Source organism: Leptodactylus fuscus, chromosome 1, assembly GCF_031893055.1.
Source record: "Leptodactylus fuscus isolate aLepFus1 chromosome 1, aLepFus1.hap2, whole genome shotgun sequence".
Taxonomy (NCBI): Eukaryota; Metazoa; Chordata; class Amphibia; order Anura; family Leptodactylidae; genus Leptodactylus; species Leptodactylus fuscus.
The window spans coordinates 25,367,481-25,386,500 of record NC_134265.1 but is presented as its reverse complement, the minus strand read 5'-3'; the positions used below and the strand labels follow the sequence as shown (position 1 = coordinate 25,386,500).

General features: G+C 45.1%; 1 protein-coding gene across 1 annotated transcript in view; it reads left to right on the top strand.

Annotated features, from left to right (window-relative positions):
- The window catches only part of LMAN1 (lectin, mannose binding 1), a 28,102-nt gene extending 11,645 nt beyond the window's left edge, over positions 1-16,457 (top strand). The window contains exons 8-13 of the mRNA XM_075268754.1: positions 75-207; positions 803-993; positions 1,097-1,167; positions 10,269-10,413; positions 12,360-12,475; positions 13,502-16,457. Of these exons, the coding sequence (XP_075124855.1) occupies positions 75-207; positions 803-993; positions 1,097-1,167; positions 10,269-10,413; positions 12,360-12,475; positions 13,502-13,538 (693 nt within the window). The 3' untranslated portion in view covers positions 13,539-16,457. The remainder of the gene's footprint in view (positions 1-74; positions 208-802; positions 994-1,096; positions 1,168-10,268; positions 10,414-12,359; positions 12,476-13,501) is intronic.
- The last annotated feature ends 2,563 nt before the right edge of the window (positions 16,458-19,020 follow it).

The window sequence follows — 19,020 nt, the reverse complement described above, 5'->3', positions numbered from 1 at the left end:
TCTGTAGCTGGTACGATCGGTGCTCAGCGTGTCCACTGTTTCTAATATGGGAACGTAACTCTGTTTTCATTCAGCCCACTCAAGATGGAGACATTCCCAAGGAGGAGAAGGACAAGTACCAGGAGGAGTTTGACAACTTCCAACAAGAGCTGGAGAAGAGGAAAGATGAATACAATAAAGACCACCCAGAGCTGAAGGAACACCCAGGTATGTATACAGCAGCGCTCCCGTACGCCTCTCCTGGCACGGGGGGGTTATATTTGGCTCATGGACCAGTTCTAGTTTATTGGTGACTTTCATCAACTTTTATTAAAAATACAGGGGGCAACAGTAGCTCAGTCCCATTCAAGTGAATGGGGCTGAGCTTCAATACTAGGCTGCTTTATAATCAGCGAAAAGGCTGCAGTGCTCGCCCGAACACTGTGGGGTCTCGGGTGTTGGACCCCCCGCCAATGTGAAGGATAGGTCATCACTAGATTAGTCCACCAAAACCCCTTTATCAGGGGTCCCATCCTGAGGGTGCCTTATCAAGTATATTTGCAGAGTCAAATCAGCATATAGAGCCTAGACTACAATATGTAAATGTAAAATACGAAGCAATCCTATAGTAAATCAGGAAATCTTACTATATGTTGGTTATTTCCTTCTGTTTCTAAGAACAGCACCATACTTGTCCACAGGTTGTGTTTGGTACTGCAGCTTAGCTCAGTGCACTTGAATGAGGCTGAACCTGGGATTGAGCAGCCATGATTTTCACTTCCCGTTGACTTTGTATCACTAATGTGTATTTTTGGGGTTCTAGTGGATGACATGTTTGAGTCTGTCAATGATCGGGAGCTCAGGCAGATCTTCGAGGGGCAGAACCGTATTCACCTTGAAATCAAGCAACTCAACCGGCAACTGGACATGATCCTGGATGAACAGCGGCGATATGTGAACGCGGTTACTGAAGAAATAGCCAAGAGGGCAGTAAGCGAAGGAAACGTCCAGCAGGTACGGTGTGTCGTGTCCTGCAAATATAAGGGCAAAGTGTCAACCAGGTCGGGGCTGTTCTTTACTAAATCTCCTCTTTCTACTCTCCATATCCTTCCTCCAGGCTTCTCCGCAGGAACTCGAGGCTTTGCTCAGTGGTCAGAGGGAAGTTTTCAAGCATGTCAGTGAGATGAGGTAACTTTAGGGTTTTTTGTTTTTTAAATCAATGTGTTTAAGGTTCTATTAAAGGGATCCTATCGTCGGATACCCTTTTTTTCTGACTAACATGTGGGAATAGCCTTAAGAAAGGCTATTCTTCTCCTACCTTTAGATGTCTTCTCCACACCGCCGTTCGGTAGAATTCCAGATTTTCTTCAGTATGCAAATGAGTTCTCTCACAGCACTGGGGGCGGTCCTCAGCACTCAAACAGCACTGGGGGTGTCCCCAAAGCTACAATAGAACTCTCCAGCGCCGCCTCCATCTTCTTCTGGAACGCCCTATCCCTGTGTCGTCTTCCGTCCTGGGTTTCAACCTTCTAGGCCTCACGCAGAGCCGACTGCGCATGCCCGTGGCCACAAGATAATGGCCTCTCACACAGTAAGCCGATGTAAGCGGCCATTTTCTTGTGGCCACGGATATATGTGCAGTCGGCTCTGCCCGAGGCCTAGAAGAGTGAAAACCAGAACAGAAGAAGATACAGGGAGAGGGCGTTCCAGAAGAAGATGGAGGCGGCGCTGATGAGTTCTCTCGCAGCATTGGGGACGCCCCCAGTGCTGTTTGAGCGCTGAAGACCGCCCCCAGTGCTACGAGAGAACTCATTTGCATACCGAAGAAAACCCTGATTTCTACCGAACGGTGGCGCGGAGAAGACATCTAAAGGTAGGAGAAGAATAGCCAGAAAAAAAGGGTATCCAATGATAGGATCCCTTTAAATGTGTATAGAGAACATATATGTTGATGTTCCAACATGTGAGCCCTGATGATTTTGTAGTAAGATTTATTTAGCTAGTGCCCTGCACTCTGTGAACTTTGTTTTGTCTTTATGGTAATGTTACGTATTTGTGCAGTCAATACAAGGTAGACGAGTGGATAAAAAGAGGTGGCCAAGGCTCCATTGCTTGGTGTATTAGGGTTTGGTGGTTGCTGTGAGGCCCCGGTTCACATCTGCATTGGGGAGCCCACTTGGGAACCCCCCTCCCTTCCCCCCCGAACGGAAACCACACAGACCCACAGACTATAATGAGCAATGAATGGGTTAATGTATAGACTTATATGCCATAATAGGCGAGTATGGCTTGGTATATGCCCATAGTGATAGTGGCACCAGTTACGACCACTTTGCCCCCATTGGCGGCCGTTGTCACTATGTAGGTCAGCCGCACACTGAAGATTATCAGAGTTTTGTTTTCCAGCTTTTGCTTTAATATTCTTTCCCAATCTTTCTACCAAGTGAGTTTATTAGATTTACCGATGAGGGTCTCGGACGCGCCTCTTATTTAATATGCTGCGGACAGATTAGACCCGCGTTTCTGGGCATTTTTGGAGGAAATAACAGCTAAGCATGTAAGAGGATGCTCACGTATGTGCTGCTCATATTCAGGGAGTAATTTTCTTGCACAGATTGGTGGATTTCTTCTGGACACGGCGGTTTTTCGCTGCGTCGCTTAAGATTTAATAATAGCAGTTAATATCTAATATGCTTCGGAGGATTTGTGTATTACAGTAAATCCGGGCATGAAGCCTATTGCCTATTTCACCATGTTAATATCTTCTAAGCTTCACAAGCGTATTGCTTTCACAGTTCGCGTTACTTACTCGGCGTTCGCAAAATGTAAAGGGACCATTTTCTACTTTTTAAAGGGGTTCTCCACTTTTAACAACTCTTGTGTATTACCTTAAGTTCCCCAAATAAAAGCTGTAATCTATGGAGAAACTCGTCAGTAAGTACAAAGTTTCTCTGCAGTGCCTCCGCTGGCGGGATGAAGTATTACACAGTGTCCATTCAGATCAATGGGTTGTCTATGTCATTCAGGACAGGACCGGTCCTCCAGAGAGGGAGAGACTCTTTGGAATTGCTCTGAGAACTCTATTAAAGGGGTTGTTATACGACTGACCTAACCACAGCATAAGTCGTCAGTATGTGATCTGTCGTGGTCCAACACCGGGACCCTGCACAGATCAGCAGTACCGGAAGCTGCCAGGGGACCAGTAGCGTTTGTACCACAGACTGAGGTGCAAGTCTTGTACGAAAAAAAGACTTCTTTGCCCCCTGTTCGTGTTTTTGGACCTCCAGGTCTGTGGAGTTGGGGCCAGTTTTGAATAAAAGTTATCAAAAATCCTAACCTAGATCTGGTTTGGTGAGAGTGGTTTGAAACGCAACACACGACGTAACACAATCGTAATGCGACCATTGCCAAGAATCCAAACTTTTGGTTGGTAGTCGCACGTGTCTTCCAGATAGACTTTCATGTAAGTGGCGCAGACAACGTGCACCCTAACAATATGGCTCCACACAGCACCCCACACAGCAGCAAGCTTCATCATTTTTGGGCCTAGTCTAGGGTGCGCCTCTATCCAGGGCCTTAGGTTTTGGCAGCCGTGCCGCGCTCCTTGTAAAATTAACCCATAACAGTTTGCAGCTGTGCTTTGTATACAGTCACTCTGGATATGGGATACATCGCTGGGGCACTCCGGCATAGTCTGACCAACTTGAATGGGAAAGGGTTGCAATTACGCTAAGTTGACGTCTGCGCTTTTATTTCCGTTGTCCTGGTCCGTCAGAAAAACAGACCACAACGGATCCTGAAAACATCAGAGCCGAAGGACCCTATTGCTCTAGCACAGGGGTAGGCAAACTTCGGCACTCCGGCTGTTGTAAAACTACATCTCCCAGCATGCATTGCTGCTCTACTGTTCGTGGAACTCCCATGGAAGTGAATGGAGCATGCTGGGAGTTGTAGTTTCACAGCAGTTGGAGTGCTGAAGGTTGCTGACCCCTGTTCTTATGACGGATCTGCAGCAGCTAGTGCATATATATATATATATATTTATTAATTATTTTTTATTTTTTTATTACATTTTTACTAAATACGGTAAAAACAATACACATTTATTAAATAACACTTTTCATCTCAGATTTGGTCACAGATTTCTTTCTCCTTCCAGTCTTTGTCTCGGCGTACACGGCCCTTACAGATTTCCTCGTGTTTACCACCTTGTTATTACAACCTATAAGCGTCTCAGGACTAAATTCCGTTACTGGGGATATATTTTTTTTTTCTCCCTTTGTGTCTTTTGCCAGAAGTAGAAAAGGGATTAAAAAAAAAAATCCATCTGCTGATAAATATTCCAGTTTGAGACCTTAATCTGTAGCCTAACAGGACGGCTGAGCGATACAAGCATATTGATTAAGCGGCATGTCCGCTCGCGCTGATCCGATCACGTTACAGATCTGTGTAAGGGGCCGGCGAGCGAGACGCAGCCTGGATTTTTAATTTCTATAGTAACAGCAGAATGGCGGGGGAAGGGGGGGGAGCATGGCTCCTGTATTCCAGCACTAGAGGAGCACATATGGGAAATGAGTCCCTCTTATGTTCAATGTAATCTTGGACCTTAGCCCTAAATCTTTCCTTATCCTTAAGCCTCTTCATTTCTTGCACAACTGCATTAATTTCTTTTGGAAAGCTTTGCGTTTCTCGATGGGGCACAAAGGGAAGAAGTCGTTCCTGTCTCCAAGGCCTGCAGCGAAGCGCGAGGAAACAAAAATAACTACATACAGTCAATGGGGTTTTAAAAGACTCAGTAATGTGAATTTGTTTACAAGGGGATATAAACTTAACCCCCTGCGTGCCAGCTACATCCATTCATTCCCATGGGTGTGTGCTATTCGAAACTCGCTCATCTCTAACATATATACACACTCACCGGCCACTTTATTAGGTACACCTGTCCAACTGCTCGTTAACACTTAATTTCTAATCAGCCAATCACATGGCGGCAACTCAGTGCATTTAGGCATGTAGACATGGTCAAGACAATCTCCTGCAGTTCAAACCGAGCATCAGTATGGGGAAGAAAGGTGATTTGAGTGCCTTTGAACGTGGCATGGTTGTTGGTGCCAGAAGGGCTGGTCTGAGTATTTCAGAAACTGCTGATCTACTGGGATTTTCACGCACAACCATCTCTAGGGTTTACAGAGAATGGTCCAAAAAAGAAAAAACATCCAGTGAGCGGCAGTTCTGTGGGCAGAAATGCGTTGTTGATGCCAGAGGTCAGAGGAGAATGGCCAGACTGGTTCGAGCTGATAGAAAGGCAACAGTGACTCAAATAGCCACCCGTTACAACCAAGGTAGCCAGAAGAGCATCTCTGAACGCCGCACAGTACGTCGAACTTTGAGGCAGATGGGCTACAGCAGCAGAAGACCACACCGGGTGCCACTCCTTTCAGCTAAGAACAGGAAACTGAGGCTACAATTTGCACAAGCTCATCGAAATTGGACAATTGAAGATTGGAAAAACGTTGCCTGGTCTGATGAGTCTCGATTTCTGCTGCGAAATTCGGATGGTAGGGTCAGAATTTGGCGTCAACAACATGAAAGCATGGATCCATCCTGCCTTGTATCGGTAACGGTTCAGGCTGGTGGTGGTGGTGTCATGGTGTGGGGAATATTTTCTTGGCACTCTTTGGGCCCCTTGGTACCAATTGAGCATCGTTGCAACACCAAAGCCTACCTGAGTATTGTTGCTGACCATGTCCATCCCTTTATGACCACAATGTACCCAACATCTGATGGCTACTTTCAGCAGGATAATGCAATGCCATGTCATAAAGCTGGAATCATCTCAGACTGGTTTCTTGAACATGACAATGAGTTCACTGTACTCCAATGGCCTCCACAGTCACCAGATCTCAATCCAATAGAGGAGCATCTTTGGGATGTGGTGGAACTGGAGATTCGCATCATGGATGTGCAGCCGACAAATCTGCGGCAACTGTGTGATGCCATCATGTCAATATGGACCAAAATCTCTGAGGAATGCTTCCAGCACCTTGTTGAATCTATGCCACGAAGAATTGAGGCAGTTATGATGGCAAAAGGGGGTCCAACCCGTTAATAGCATGGTGTACCTAATAAAGTGGCTGGTGAGTGTGTGTATATATATATATAACACACGCACACTATGTGATCAAAAGTATCCGGACACCTGGCTGAAAATGACTTGAAGTTTGTGGCGCCCTCCATTGGTAATGCTGGATACAATATGGCGTTGGCCCACCCTTAGCCTTGATGGCGGCTTCCACTCTCGCAGCCATACGTTCAGTCAGGTGCTGGAAGGTTTCTTGGGAAATGGCAGCCCATTCTTCACGGAGTGCTGCACTGAGGAGAGGTATCCATGTAGGTCGGTGAGACCTGGCACCAAGTCGGCGTTCCAAAACATCCCAAAGGTGTTCTATAGGATTCAGGTCAGGACTGTGTGCAGGCCAGTCCAATACAGAGATGTTATTGTGGTGTAACCACTCCGCCACAGGCTGCGCAGTATGAACAGGTGCTCCATCGTGTTGTAAGATGCAATCGCCATCCCCGAATTGCTCTTCAACAGTGGGAAGCAAGAAGGTGTTTAATACATCAATGTAGGCCTGTGCTGTGATCGTACCACGCAAAACAACAAGGGGTGCAAGCCGCCTCCATGGAAAACACCACCACACCATAACACCACCGCCTCCGAATTTTACTGTTAGCACTACACACGCTGGCAGATGACCTTCACCGGGCATTCGCCATACCCACACCCTGCCATCGGATCGCCACATTGTGTACCGTAATTCGTCACTCCACACAACGTTTTTTCACTGTTCAATCGTCCAGTGTTTACGCTCCTTACACCAAGCGAGGCGTTGTTTGGCATTGACCTGATGTGTGGCACCCAATCACCTGACCACGTTCGAAGCCCGTGAGTTCCGCAGCGCCCCATTCTGCTCTCTCACCATGTCTAATGTCTACTGAGGTCGCTGATATGGAGTACCTGGCAGTAGGGGGCAGCACAATGCACCTAATAGGAAAAACGGATGTTATTGGGGGTGTCTGGATACTTAGTGTATATATACACTGAGTGTTGGGGCCCACTGGGGAGCATTATATTTCCTGGGAAGTATAATGTATATACACAGGGAATTTAATATATCTCCCTATATTATAAAAATGAATTTCTGTCCGTCTGTGCTCTAATGCGAACCAAACGACTGGACCGATCTTCACCAAATTTGGTACAGAGATACTTCAGGTATCCGGGAAGGTTTAAGACGAGACTCCAACTCGCTCGGACGTACCGTTGCTGAGATACAGCATTCCAAACACAATGCCCCCCCTTAGCCAATACAAACCTGCAAGACTTTCACTCATATTCCAACTGCAATACACACGGTCAGTCCACATGCACAATACAGCACTGATAGCCAAACTGAGATACACGCATCAGGATTAGATACACAGATCAGCACACAGTACCACATGTTAGAGGATTAGATACACGGGTCTGCACACAGTCCCACAGACCAGAGGATTAAATACGCACTTCTGCACACAGTTCCACACACTGAAGGATTAGATAAGTGCATCTGCACACGGTTCCACATGCCGAAGGATTAGATACAGGCGTCTACACACAGTTCCACACTCCAGAGGATTAGATACGCACGTCTGCACAGAGTACCACATGCCGTAGGATTAGCTACACATGTCTACACACAGTTCCACACTCCAGAGGATTAGATACGCGCGTCTACACACAGTACCACATGCCATAGGATTACATACACGCGTCTGCACACAGTACCACACAGGGGAGGATTAGATACACGTGTCTTCACACAGTTGTACACGCCATAGGATTAGATACACGCGTCTTCACACAGTACCACATGCCGTAGGATTAGATACGCGCCTCTTCACACAATACCACACAGGGGAGGATTAGATACACGTGTCTTCACACAGTTGTACACGCCATAGGATTAGATACACGCGTCTGCACACAGTACCATATGCCGTAGGATTAGATACGCGCCTCTTCACACTACCACACAGGGGACGATTAGATACACGTGTCTTCACACAGTTGTACAAGCCATAGGATTAGATACACGCGTCTGCACACAGTACCACATGCCGTAGAATTAGATACACAGATCAGCACACAGTACCACATGCCGTAGAATTAGATACACGGGTCTGCACACAGTCCCACACACCAGAGGATTAAATACGCACTTCTGCACACAGTTCCACACACTGAAGGATTTGATACGTGTGTCTGCACACGGTTCCACATGCCGAAGGATTAGATACAGGCGTCTACACACAGTTCCACACTCCAGAGGATTAGATACGCGCATCTGCACATATTTGTACATGCCATAGGATTAGATACACACGTCTGCACAGAGTACCACAGGCCTTAGGATTAGATACACGCGTCTACACACAGTTCCACACTCCAGAGGATTAGATACGCGCGTCTGCACACAGTTGTACACGCCGAAGGATTAGATACGCGCCTCTTCACACAATACCACACAGGGGAGGATTAGATACGTGTGTGTGCACACAGTACCACACTTTGGAGGATTAGATACATGCCTCTGCAAACAGTACCACAAGTCAGAGAATTAGATACGCGTCTCCGCACACAGTACCACACAGGGGAGGATTAGATACACGCGTCTGCACACAGTACCACACGGGGGAGGATTAGATACGCGCGTCTGCACACAGTACCACACGGGGAGGATTAGATACGCGCGTCTGCACACAGTACCACACGGGGGAGGATTAGATACGCGCATCTACACACACTACCACATGCCATAGGATTAGATACGCGCGTCTGCACACAGTACCACATGCTGGGGGATTGGATACACGCGTCTACACACAGTTCCACACGCCGTAGGATTAGATACGCGCCTCTTCACACAATACCACACAGGGGAGGATTAGATACACGTGTCTTCACACAGTTGTACACGCCATAGGATTAGATACACACGTCTGCACACAGTACCACATGCCGTAGGATTAGATACTCGCATCTAAACACAGTACTACATGGGGAAGGATTAGATACAGCTTTACTCCAGGTATCCATAACAACTGATCACAGGTTTTTCACTGACATTCAAAATGAGATACACATAATCACATGACGCTTATGGACATACACACAAACCACATACAAAATACACCAGTGCAAAATTGGACAATTCTTATGGGGCCACTACACAAACATAAAATGTAATATACCCGTGCGAAGCCGGGTCCTCCCTCTAGTGTGTATATATATATATATATGTATATATATATATACACTTGGTTGTGGCACTGGGGAGTATTATTTATATATTTACTGTGTAGAGGACACTGAGGAATATTATATATATATATATATATATATATATATATATATATATATTGTATGTTGGATGGGCACTGAGGAGTATGACATAGTGTAGTGTTGGTGCCTGATGTAATATTTAGACTCTGTAGTGTCAAGGGGGCGGTGTCAGGCAGGGGGTGTGGTTCAGAGCTCCAATCAGAGGCAGCCAGTGTCAGATCTCAGAATCCCACCCCTTGTCTGCTCCTACCTGACTCCGCCCTCCCAACAGTAAAGAGCCTAAATAGTAAATCAGGCACCAAAACTGACAGCATTGACTGCTCAGGAATGGTGGGGGGGAATGAAAAAAATTCCACCTGTGCCATAGTCAGTAGAGCAGCAGGTATTAGATGATGCAAGACCTGGAGATAGTGAAAGATCCTCTGTAATAAATGGTATGGTACTAAAGAGAATCTTTTTAATGGGAGAGAACTTGCAGTACCATTCCCGACCACTGCACAGTGGATGGAGTATTTCTGTTTTTCGTGGCTTCCTCAATCTGATCAGAAGGGGTTTTGGAAGTTTAGAAGATCAACATCCCTGGTCTGATATTATTGAGATATCTTCAGGACTGGTCATCAATATAAAAGTCCCAGAAATCCCAAGTTCTTCCCTATGGATGGGGTATGTCCTGCGCTTCCATAGAGGATGAATGGAGCAGTATGACACAGGCTCAGTGCCACACCATCCAGACGTGAGAATCTGAGCCTCATCCTCTGACCGTCAGGGGTCCCAGTGATTGACCACCTCCCATCGTGATGCTATTCCTTATCCTATCAATAGGGAAGGTGACTTTATAACCTGTTTCAGCCCCTTTAAAACACAATAAGCGGAATGTTTTTATTTGTTTTTTATCTTCTTTAAGGAACTCTATGAGTGAAGCTTTAAGACAGGTCTCTGGAAACGCCGGGGGCGCTGCCGTCTACGAGAACACACAGCACTTCAATGACATCAAAGAACATCTGCATCTGGTGAAGAGGGACATCGAGACCATAGTGCAGAGGAACCTGGTAACGTTATGTCGCCTTATGTCCTTACCACAGACTGAGTCCTCCGCCGAAAACACATTTCACATGGTCACTGTACAGCAGGTAGCTCTGCATTAACCCCTTACCGCCCAGCGCGTAAGTAATAGACGTGCATAAGCATATAGTGAATGCCTAGCACCCTAATAGTACGTTTACGAAAACCCGCCAGACACCGCTACCATGTCATTATTAATACAAATTGCGCACGGTCAGAGCAAAATGCAAAAAATTATGACAACAATGTGCAATTTTTATATTTTTTTCAACATGGATCTCCTAAAAAAAAATGCATAAAAGCTAACCAAAATATTATATGCTGGCAAGGGTTAACGTTCAAACTACCCGGTGTCGTTATAGGGTTAATATCACATACTGGATACTTTCATTACAGAGGTTTACAGTTCCCCTTTCTATTCTGAAGTCGGTGCTAAATTTGGTTACATAGAGATCTCTTACCTTCCTGTCTAGGCAACCACCATATACGTGCGTAGCCACAGTAGAGTCCTCACTGCACCTGGGCCACGTCCATATTGTACAGTATGTTTACAGCACCGGGTGGGGAGTACATTCAACCCCATGCAGTAATGAGGGGGTGCATATGTAACCAAAAGTATAATATGTGCCAGCTGTGTGCTGCAGTATATAAAGACTTTTGCTTTCAGAAATGATCTGCATGTAGACTTTGAACATGTATGCACTAAAGTTTTTATTTAAAAATTCCTATCCTGTACTGATGTAGAGTCTGTGTAACTCCTCGACATAGCTGGTTGTAAATTTTATCACTGATCCTGAGTTACATCCTGTATTATACTCTCCAGAGCTGCACTCACTATTCTGCTGGTGCAGTCACTGTGTACATACATTACATTACTTATCCTGTACTGATCCTGAGTTACATCCTGTATTATACTCTCCAGAGCTGCGCTCACTATTCTGCTGGTGCAGTCACTGTGTACATACATTACATTACTTATCCTGTACTGATCCTGAGTTACATCCTGTATTATACTCCAGAGCTGCACTCACTATTCTGCTGGTACAGCCACTGTGTACATACATTACATTACTTATCCTGTACTGATCCTGAGTTACATCCTGTATTATACTCTAGAGCTGCGCTCACTATTCTGCTGGTACAGTCACTGTGTACATACATTACATTACTTATCCTGTACTGATCCTGAGTTATATCCTGTATTATACCCCAGAGCTGCGCTCACTATTCTGCTGGTATAGTCACTGTGTACATACATTACATTACTTATCTTGTACTGATCCTGAGTTACATCCTGTATTATACTCCAGAGCTGCGCTCACTATTCTGCTGGTACAGTCACTGTGTACATACATTACATTACTTATCCTGTACGGATCCTGAGTTATATCCTGTATTATACCCCAGAGCTGCGCTCACTATTCTGCTGGTACAGTCACTGTGTACATACATTACATTACTGATCCTGTACTGATCCTGAGTTACAACCTGTATTATACTCCAGAGCTGCACTCACTATTCTGCTGGTACAGAAACTGTGTACATACATTACATTACTTATCCTGTACTGATCCTGAGTTACATCCTGTCTTATACTCCAGAGCTGCGCTCACTATTCTGCTGGTACAGTCACTGTGTACATACATTACATTACTTATCCTGTACTGATCCTGAGTTATATCCTGTATTATACTCCAGAGCTGCACTCACTATTCTGCTGGTACAGTCACTGTGCACATACATTACATTACTTATCCTGTACTGATCCTGAGTTACATCCTGTATTATACTCCAGAGCTGCGCTCACTATTCTGCTGGTACAGTCACTGTGCACATACATTACATTACTTATCCTGTATTATACTCCAGAGCTGCGCTCACTATATCTCATGTTATTACTGTTTTCTATCTTCATTTCCTTCTTCTTTTTTAGCCCCATGAAAAACAGAAGTGCCCTGAGATTCCAGCTCCTTCGTGTCTGTCCACGGCACACTTCTTTATCTTTGTGGCGGTGCAGAGCATATTGTTCATCGGTTACATCATGTACAAGTGAGTGCCGCACATTCCTGTAGAGGGGTCAGGAGGAGATGGGGCGAGCCGGCCATTGTCTTATGTCACATTACTTAGATGACACACGTCTTGCTCTATATTGTATGTTTCTGTGAGTCTCCAGCGCATTACATGGTTGACCTTGAAGGTCCATGGTATTTTTGTGAATTTTTAGTATTGTACTGTCGCTATTGCATTATAATCTGGGCTGTCAGTCATGGTTTAACCCCTTACTTACCTAACTTACTACTGCACCTTGCAGGAATCTGAGTCCTCACCGTGTCAGCTGAACAGAGTTGGGAGTAGTCTGTATTATGGCTGATTTATGATTACTAAAAAATAAATTTAAAAAATCCCTCCTTGCCCTGTGTGACAATACACAGTATGTGCGCTCCGTCCAATGCCTGTCATTGTTAAATCCCGGAGAACAAAGGGTCCTGTGTCACCTCTCAGGATTTGGAGGATTTGGAGTATAATAGTCTTTGGGGTCTCATCTTCCTCTTAGCTGCTGGCAGATGGACATGGCAACTCCGCTGTCTGTTCACTCACAGTTTCGGCTACCTGGAGGATGCTACAACAGCTGATCTGTGCGGGGTCTTGATGTTGGACCCACACAGATCATACTGGTAGCCCAATTTGGTGCTAAGTCTTCCTTATGAATACTCTAGTCCAGAAAAACCCGGTTTTCAATTACTGCTGTCTTTACTCCTTATCTAAGTAATTTTTGTCTTGTATTCCATAGACAAGCAGTATCCGTTTACAATGAAGTCTATGGAGAGGGGAGGGAGGAGGAGCAGATAGATAGATAGATAGATAGTTTTCTGTCTTCCTGTAGACAGTATCTATCTCTCTATAGTGCAGAGCTCTCCCCACTCCCCTCTCCATAGACTTCTGTTGTTCAGATTTGATCTATGGTAAATAAGTGAAGAAACGGACACTGTGTTGTAAAGTTTATCTTCACCCGACGTGGATTTCTTAAAAAATGTAAAGCTGCGGCCTATATTAACCATTTCCTCTCCTTCGCAGAACTCAACAAGAAGCAGCGGCCAAGAAGTTCTTTTGATGAGTGGGGTCACGTCGTATGCGAGCACCGATCTCTGCCCGGCGGATGTTGTACATGAGGGACTTCTTAGCATTGCTCGCCTAGATTAAATTATTGAATTTTGGGGAAATACGAGCGAAAGAGAGAACTTCTGTTTAATGAAGAACGGCCATAGATGTGGAGGAAAAAAGAAATATATTTTTTTTTTAATCTATTTTTGGTTTTTTGGTTTTTTTAAATCCATCTGTAAGAGAAGTCGCCATCTTGTATCCGGTTATGTCAACATTTTGGTCTTTTTTTTTATTTTGTGTTTGACCCTTTATGACTCAGGGCAAAACATCCCCACCCCCACCCCGAATCCAGCCTAAATGTGCTCATTGGATGTTAATTTCTTATACCTTTTTTTAAAAAATTAATTTTTGGAAAAATATTAAGAAAGCCACTTGAACTTTATAAGGGGGTCTGTTTTTTTGTTTTTGTCAATAAAGTTGTTTAGTCATGAAATAATAAAAAAAACAACTTTATTTTAATCAGCTGTTACCAGTTGCCATGGTTACGTCCAGGGACTAGTATTTATTTGTAAACCATAGATACTTGCCAACAGTTCTGATTTTTCTGGAACAATCCCATAAATCAGACCGTAAAAGGGACGCGGCTTATGTGATGTCAGGCAAAAGTAGTCTGCTAATAAATATATGGTAAAATTAGAGCCTGGTCACGCCACAAAAAGCGGCTTGGCCTGCCCCCAATATGGGTGTGGTCTCTAGGGAAAGGGGTGTGGTCTCTAGGGAAAGGGTGTGGTCTCTAGGGAAAGGGTGTGGTCTCTAGGGAAAGGGTGTCTTCTCCTCCAGGGAAAGGGTGTCTTCTCCTCCAGGGAAAGGGTGTCTTCTCCTCCAGGGAAAGGGTGTCTTCTCCTCCAGGGAAAGGGTGTCTTCTTCTCCAGGGAAAGGGTGTGGCCACCCTGACCTGATGCGTTTTCCCTCCATGACCACTGCCAGAAAATTTTGAGTATTCATTTGTTACTCATGTAGAAATGTGTTTACCATGTTGACATCAAGCTGGACGTAGCCATGACAACTGGAACGCAAACATTAATTTTTTTTTTTTTTTTTCATGACTCAACAGCTTTATTTTTTCATGTTGAACCCCTTAAAGGGTGATCCCGTCGCGCACCTTTATGGCAAAGCTCCAGACCCATCCGATGTGCCATATATATGTAAGGTGGGAATACCCCTTTAAGTCCAGTATTAGAGAAGTAAAAGTGTTAGCAGTGTCCAGATCTTCCCCAGTCGTGCCAATAACCAGAAGGGTTTGATGTGTTGACCATGTGTGACCATTTCCCTCAATATTTTTTTTTATGTTTTTTTATCCGTCCTGTATGAATGCGGCCCTGCTCAAGTGCTGTCTAAGGCGGAGGCCCCACAATGCAGATACGCAACTTCTTTTGTTGCGGTTTTTTGAGCCAAAGCCAAGAATGGTTAAAGAGGGAATGGAGAATATCTAGGAAGTTCTTATACTTCTCCCTTCTGCTCCATCCACTCCTCAAAAAACCGCAACAAAAGAAGCTGCGTTTCCGCACCGTGGGGCCTCAGCCTTATACGGGTTTTAGGGTTCGGCACCCGGACCTTTGACTGTCATGTCCGTCGCTGCCATGACTAGTCAAATGTGAACTAACCCCATTGTCTCTCCGATTTTTGGCAGGTGTTCAGTTCTTGACTTGAATTTTGCATTTTGCAGGACTATCCTTGTGCCATCAGTGGGAGCCCAACAGACCAACTGCACAGTGCCATACATATAAGTGGCCGTGTTTGGTATTGCAGCTCCTTCGCTTCAACGGGACTGAGCTGCTGAAGTACCATGTGATCATAGGTGGCATAGGGATCGGTCCCTGATGTCGGACTGATCACATATTGATAATGTATCCTAAGGATAGGCTATCAATATAGAAGACCTGGACACTCCCTTTAAATGTGAATGTCCGCCATAGATACCAATTCTACTCCCCTTCTTTACACCGAAATATGTCTGGAAAAATCTTCAAAACGGTCAGAAATCTCTTTCCCTGATTCATAGCTCCGAATCCCCTGCATAGATAGAGGTATCTGTAGCCACCACTAGGGGTGTTAACACATTGCTCTCAATAATACGGCAGTATGCAGTTAGCTCCCCCTAGTGGTGGCTGCAGAAATCTATCATTTAACTACGCAGAGGATTTGGAGCTTTGATAAGGACAAAAACTGGACTTTAGCCTCAAATTTTGCAGATGTACCATTGCTGACATTGTCATCTGTCACTGACCTGTGTAGCACACGTGTGATGTAGTATATCCATGCTGCTGGAATTCCTCCCCCTGATCCTCGGTGGGGGGTCCAAACACCCAGAATGCCTATAAACATCGGGTACATGCCTGACCTTTGGGTGCTGGTTCAGTCTCATTTTTTGCTGCCTTAAATTGTACATTTCATCTCCATTAAAGTGTTTAGCATCACTGTAAAAATGTACAGCAACTCCCCGTATTCATGGGGGGGGGGGGGCCTCACCGATTCCACGGATCGGGGTCTCCACCATTTATATATAACACCCATGCCAGAGTTCAGCATTTTGGGATAAAAACATTGCTTTCTTAGAATAGCGCCCCACCTGCGGTAGGCTGTGTGCGGTATTGCACCTTTGCTTCATTAAATTGGACTAAACTGCACTACCTGACACAACCTAAAGACAGGCGTGGTGCCGTTCTTGAAAGATAGCTGCTGTCTGTTTTAATTTTGGACAATTCCTTTAAGAAACCAAATCGATATCGCAATAGATTGTGTGTCATCTCAATTTCTGGGTGCAAATATCCATCGTTTGCATCCATGTTGTAAGATAAAGTTATCTGAACTCTTCTTTGTTTTTTTTTTGGCTTTTTTTTTTGTATCAGAAGTCGGCATAACCTGGGTAGCGGGTCCGGGGATCCAATGGGGCTGTCTGTAGAGGGCGACCTCTGTCTATATGGCAGTGGCATTGTGGGGTATGTAGATATCAGAGCTGCTGCCACCCCCCACCCATCCATTAAATCTACTGCAGACAGTGACTACCGGACTGGTGAACATCCCTTTAAGAAAATATAAAGTGGCAGACCCCTTTAAGAGCCAAGGGATTTGCAATACAATACAATACACTGCACTAACATCCTGTTATTACAGGTGTCGTACATGTAATACACCCTGTAATAAATGCAATGGGGGGAGATTTGCAAAATATGCCAAAATGTGATACATTGCACCAAAAAACTGCAGTGCCTGCCGCGTGCCAGATTAACGTTGCGTTTAAAGGGATCCTATCATTAAAATGCAATTTTTTTCTGGGTTCCATGTCGAAATAGCCTTAAGAAAGACTATTCTTCTCCTACCTTTAGATGTCTTCAGTATAAATCCCTGTTTTCTTTGGTATGCAAATTAGTTCTCCTGCAGCACTGGAGGCGGGCCCCAGCACTCAAACAGAAACGGGGGCGTCCCCAATACTGTGAGAGATATCCAGGGACGTCTCAATCTTCTGTAACGTCCTCTCTGCGTGTCTTCTTCCGGAGCTGAGTTCAAACTTCTAGGCCTTGGACAGCCGACTGCGCATGCCCACCAGCCACAAGAAAATGGCCGCTTACAATACTGTGTAAGCGGCCATTTTCTTGTGTCTGGCGGGCATGCGCAGTCAGCTTTGCCCGAGGCCTAGAAGTTTGACCACCAGCGCCAGAAGAAGGCACGCAGAGAGGGTATTCCCAAAAAAGATAGAGGCGTCACTGGAGAGTTCTCGTAGCATTGGGCACACCCCCAGTGCTGCGAAAGAACTCTTTTGCATACCGTTGAAAACTGGGATTTCTACAGAACGGCGGCGCAGAGAAGATATCTAAAGGTAGGAGAAGAATAGCCTTTCTTAATGCTATTCCGATGTAGGCAGAAAAAAATAGCATTTTAATGATAAGATCCCTTTAACGCTGAAGCCACACATTGCAGATTTTGCTACCTGTCCGTTCCCAGCCCTTTGGAATCCACTCTTGGCTTTGGCAACCAAAACCGTGGTAAAATCTGCAACAAAAACAACGCAACGTGCAACACTTTTTCGTGTCTTGTATGGCGGGATGTGCGGGGTTTACCGTAGTGCTGGCTCCCCTCTGGTCCAATATAATCTCTCCCGTTGTGTTCCCACTTGCTTGTACTCTAACTCTACCAGTATTATGGACGGTGCGTCTAAACCGAGGTCAGTTCTGTAAATTGGGCAAAAATGTTTTTGAATTTTTTGAATTTTATTTTTAAGAAAAAAATGGAATAAATACATGAAATGACGTTTGTTACTGTGTTCTATATGGATTAGTCCAACCTATACAATGGCGCCAACGTAGGGTCCACCGTGTAGAAGAGCCCATTGTATAATGGGTCTGTTAGGACCATCGGAGGGCCATGTTGGACTCTTAACAAAGCCGGAGATCTTGGATGAGAATTCACTTGTAGCAGGTTTGTTGCAGACTTTAAGGGCCTGAGTGTCAGACCCCTAAGTCCTTGAAACCCCCATTTAACATTTAACATGTTGTTTTCCACTGACGTGACTATATGAGCTTATTCAGGGACACGCCCTGTTGACAAAGTGAATGGTAACCTAGAGAAATCTATTTCTGCAGAGGAATGGCACAATATTAAGAAAATACACCGCTATTTACTGAAATCGGGACAATGATTCTTGTCCATATGGGGACACTGATACCGATTCCGTAGAGTCGCGTGCACCGAGATTACGCGGGCCGTCCCCGAGTGACAACAATCCATTTGTTTGCCTCCGCTTGTGTTGATTTCATAAGGAGAGTTAATTTCTCTGAAATGATCGCTGGTAATCCGGGATTACGGAATATCCGCAACTTTCTGGGAACAGCCCGTCATTTAATTAGAAAGCAACTAATGCAAATGACGGAATTAGGGAGGCTCCGCCCCTTCTAGCGAGGCTAAATATAGCTCTTGTAGAGATCTGTGATTAAGCTGATTGTGCCGAGGCCCTGACCAGTCCGCACGTGAATGGTTACTTACAGCCCCCATGCCTGGATTGTTTGGACATGTGGTTTATATGGCCCCTTAACCACTTCATGTCCAGGAAGCTTTTCATAAGTTTTCATGGTGACCCTGAATAGGGTTGAGCGATCGGGATCGAGGAAAGATCGGATCCCGATTGGCAATCGAGCAAATTTCATGATCGGCTGGAAAATTATCGAAAGATTGGCTCAACTCTACCGTATATACACTCACCGGCCACTTTATTAGGTACACCTGTCCAACTGCTTGTTAACACTTAATTTCTAATCAGCCAATCACATGGCGGCAACTCAGTGCATTTAGTCATGTAGACATGGTCAAGACAATCTCCTGCAGTTCAAACCGAGCATCAGTATGGGGAAGAAAGGTGATTTGAGTGCCTTTGAACGTGGCATGGTTGTTGGTGCCAGAAGGGCTGGTCTGAGTATTTCAGAAACTGCTGATCTACT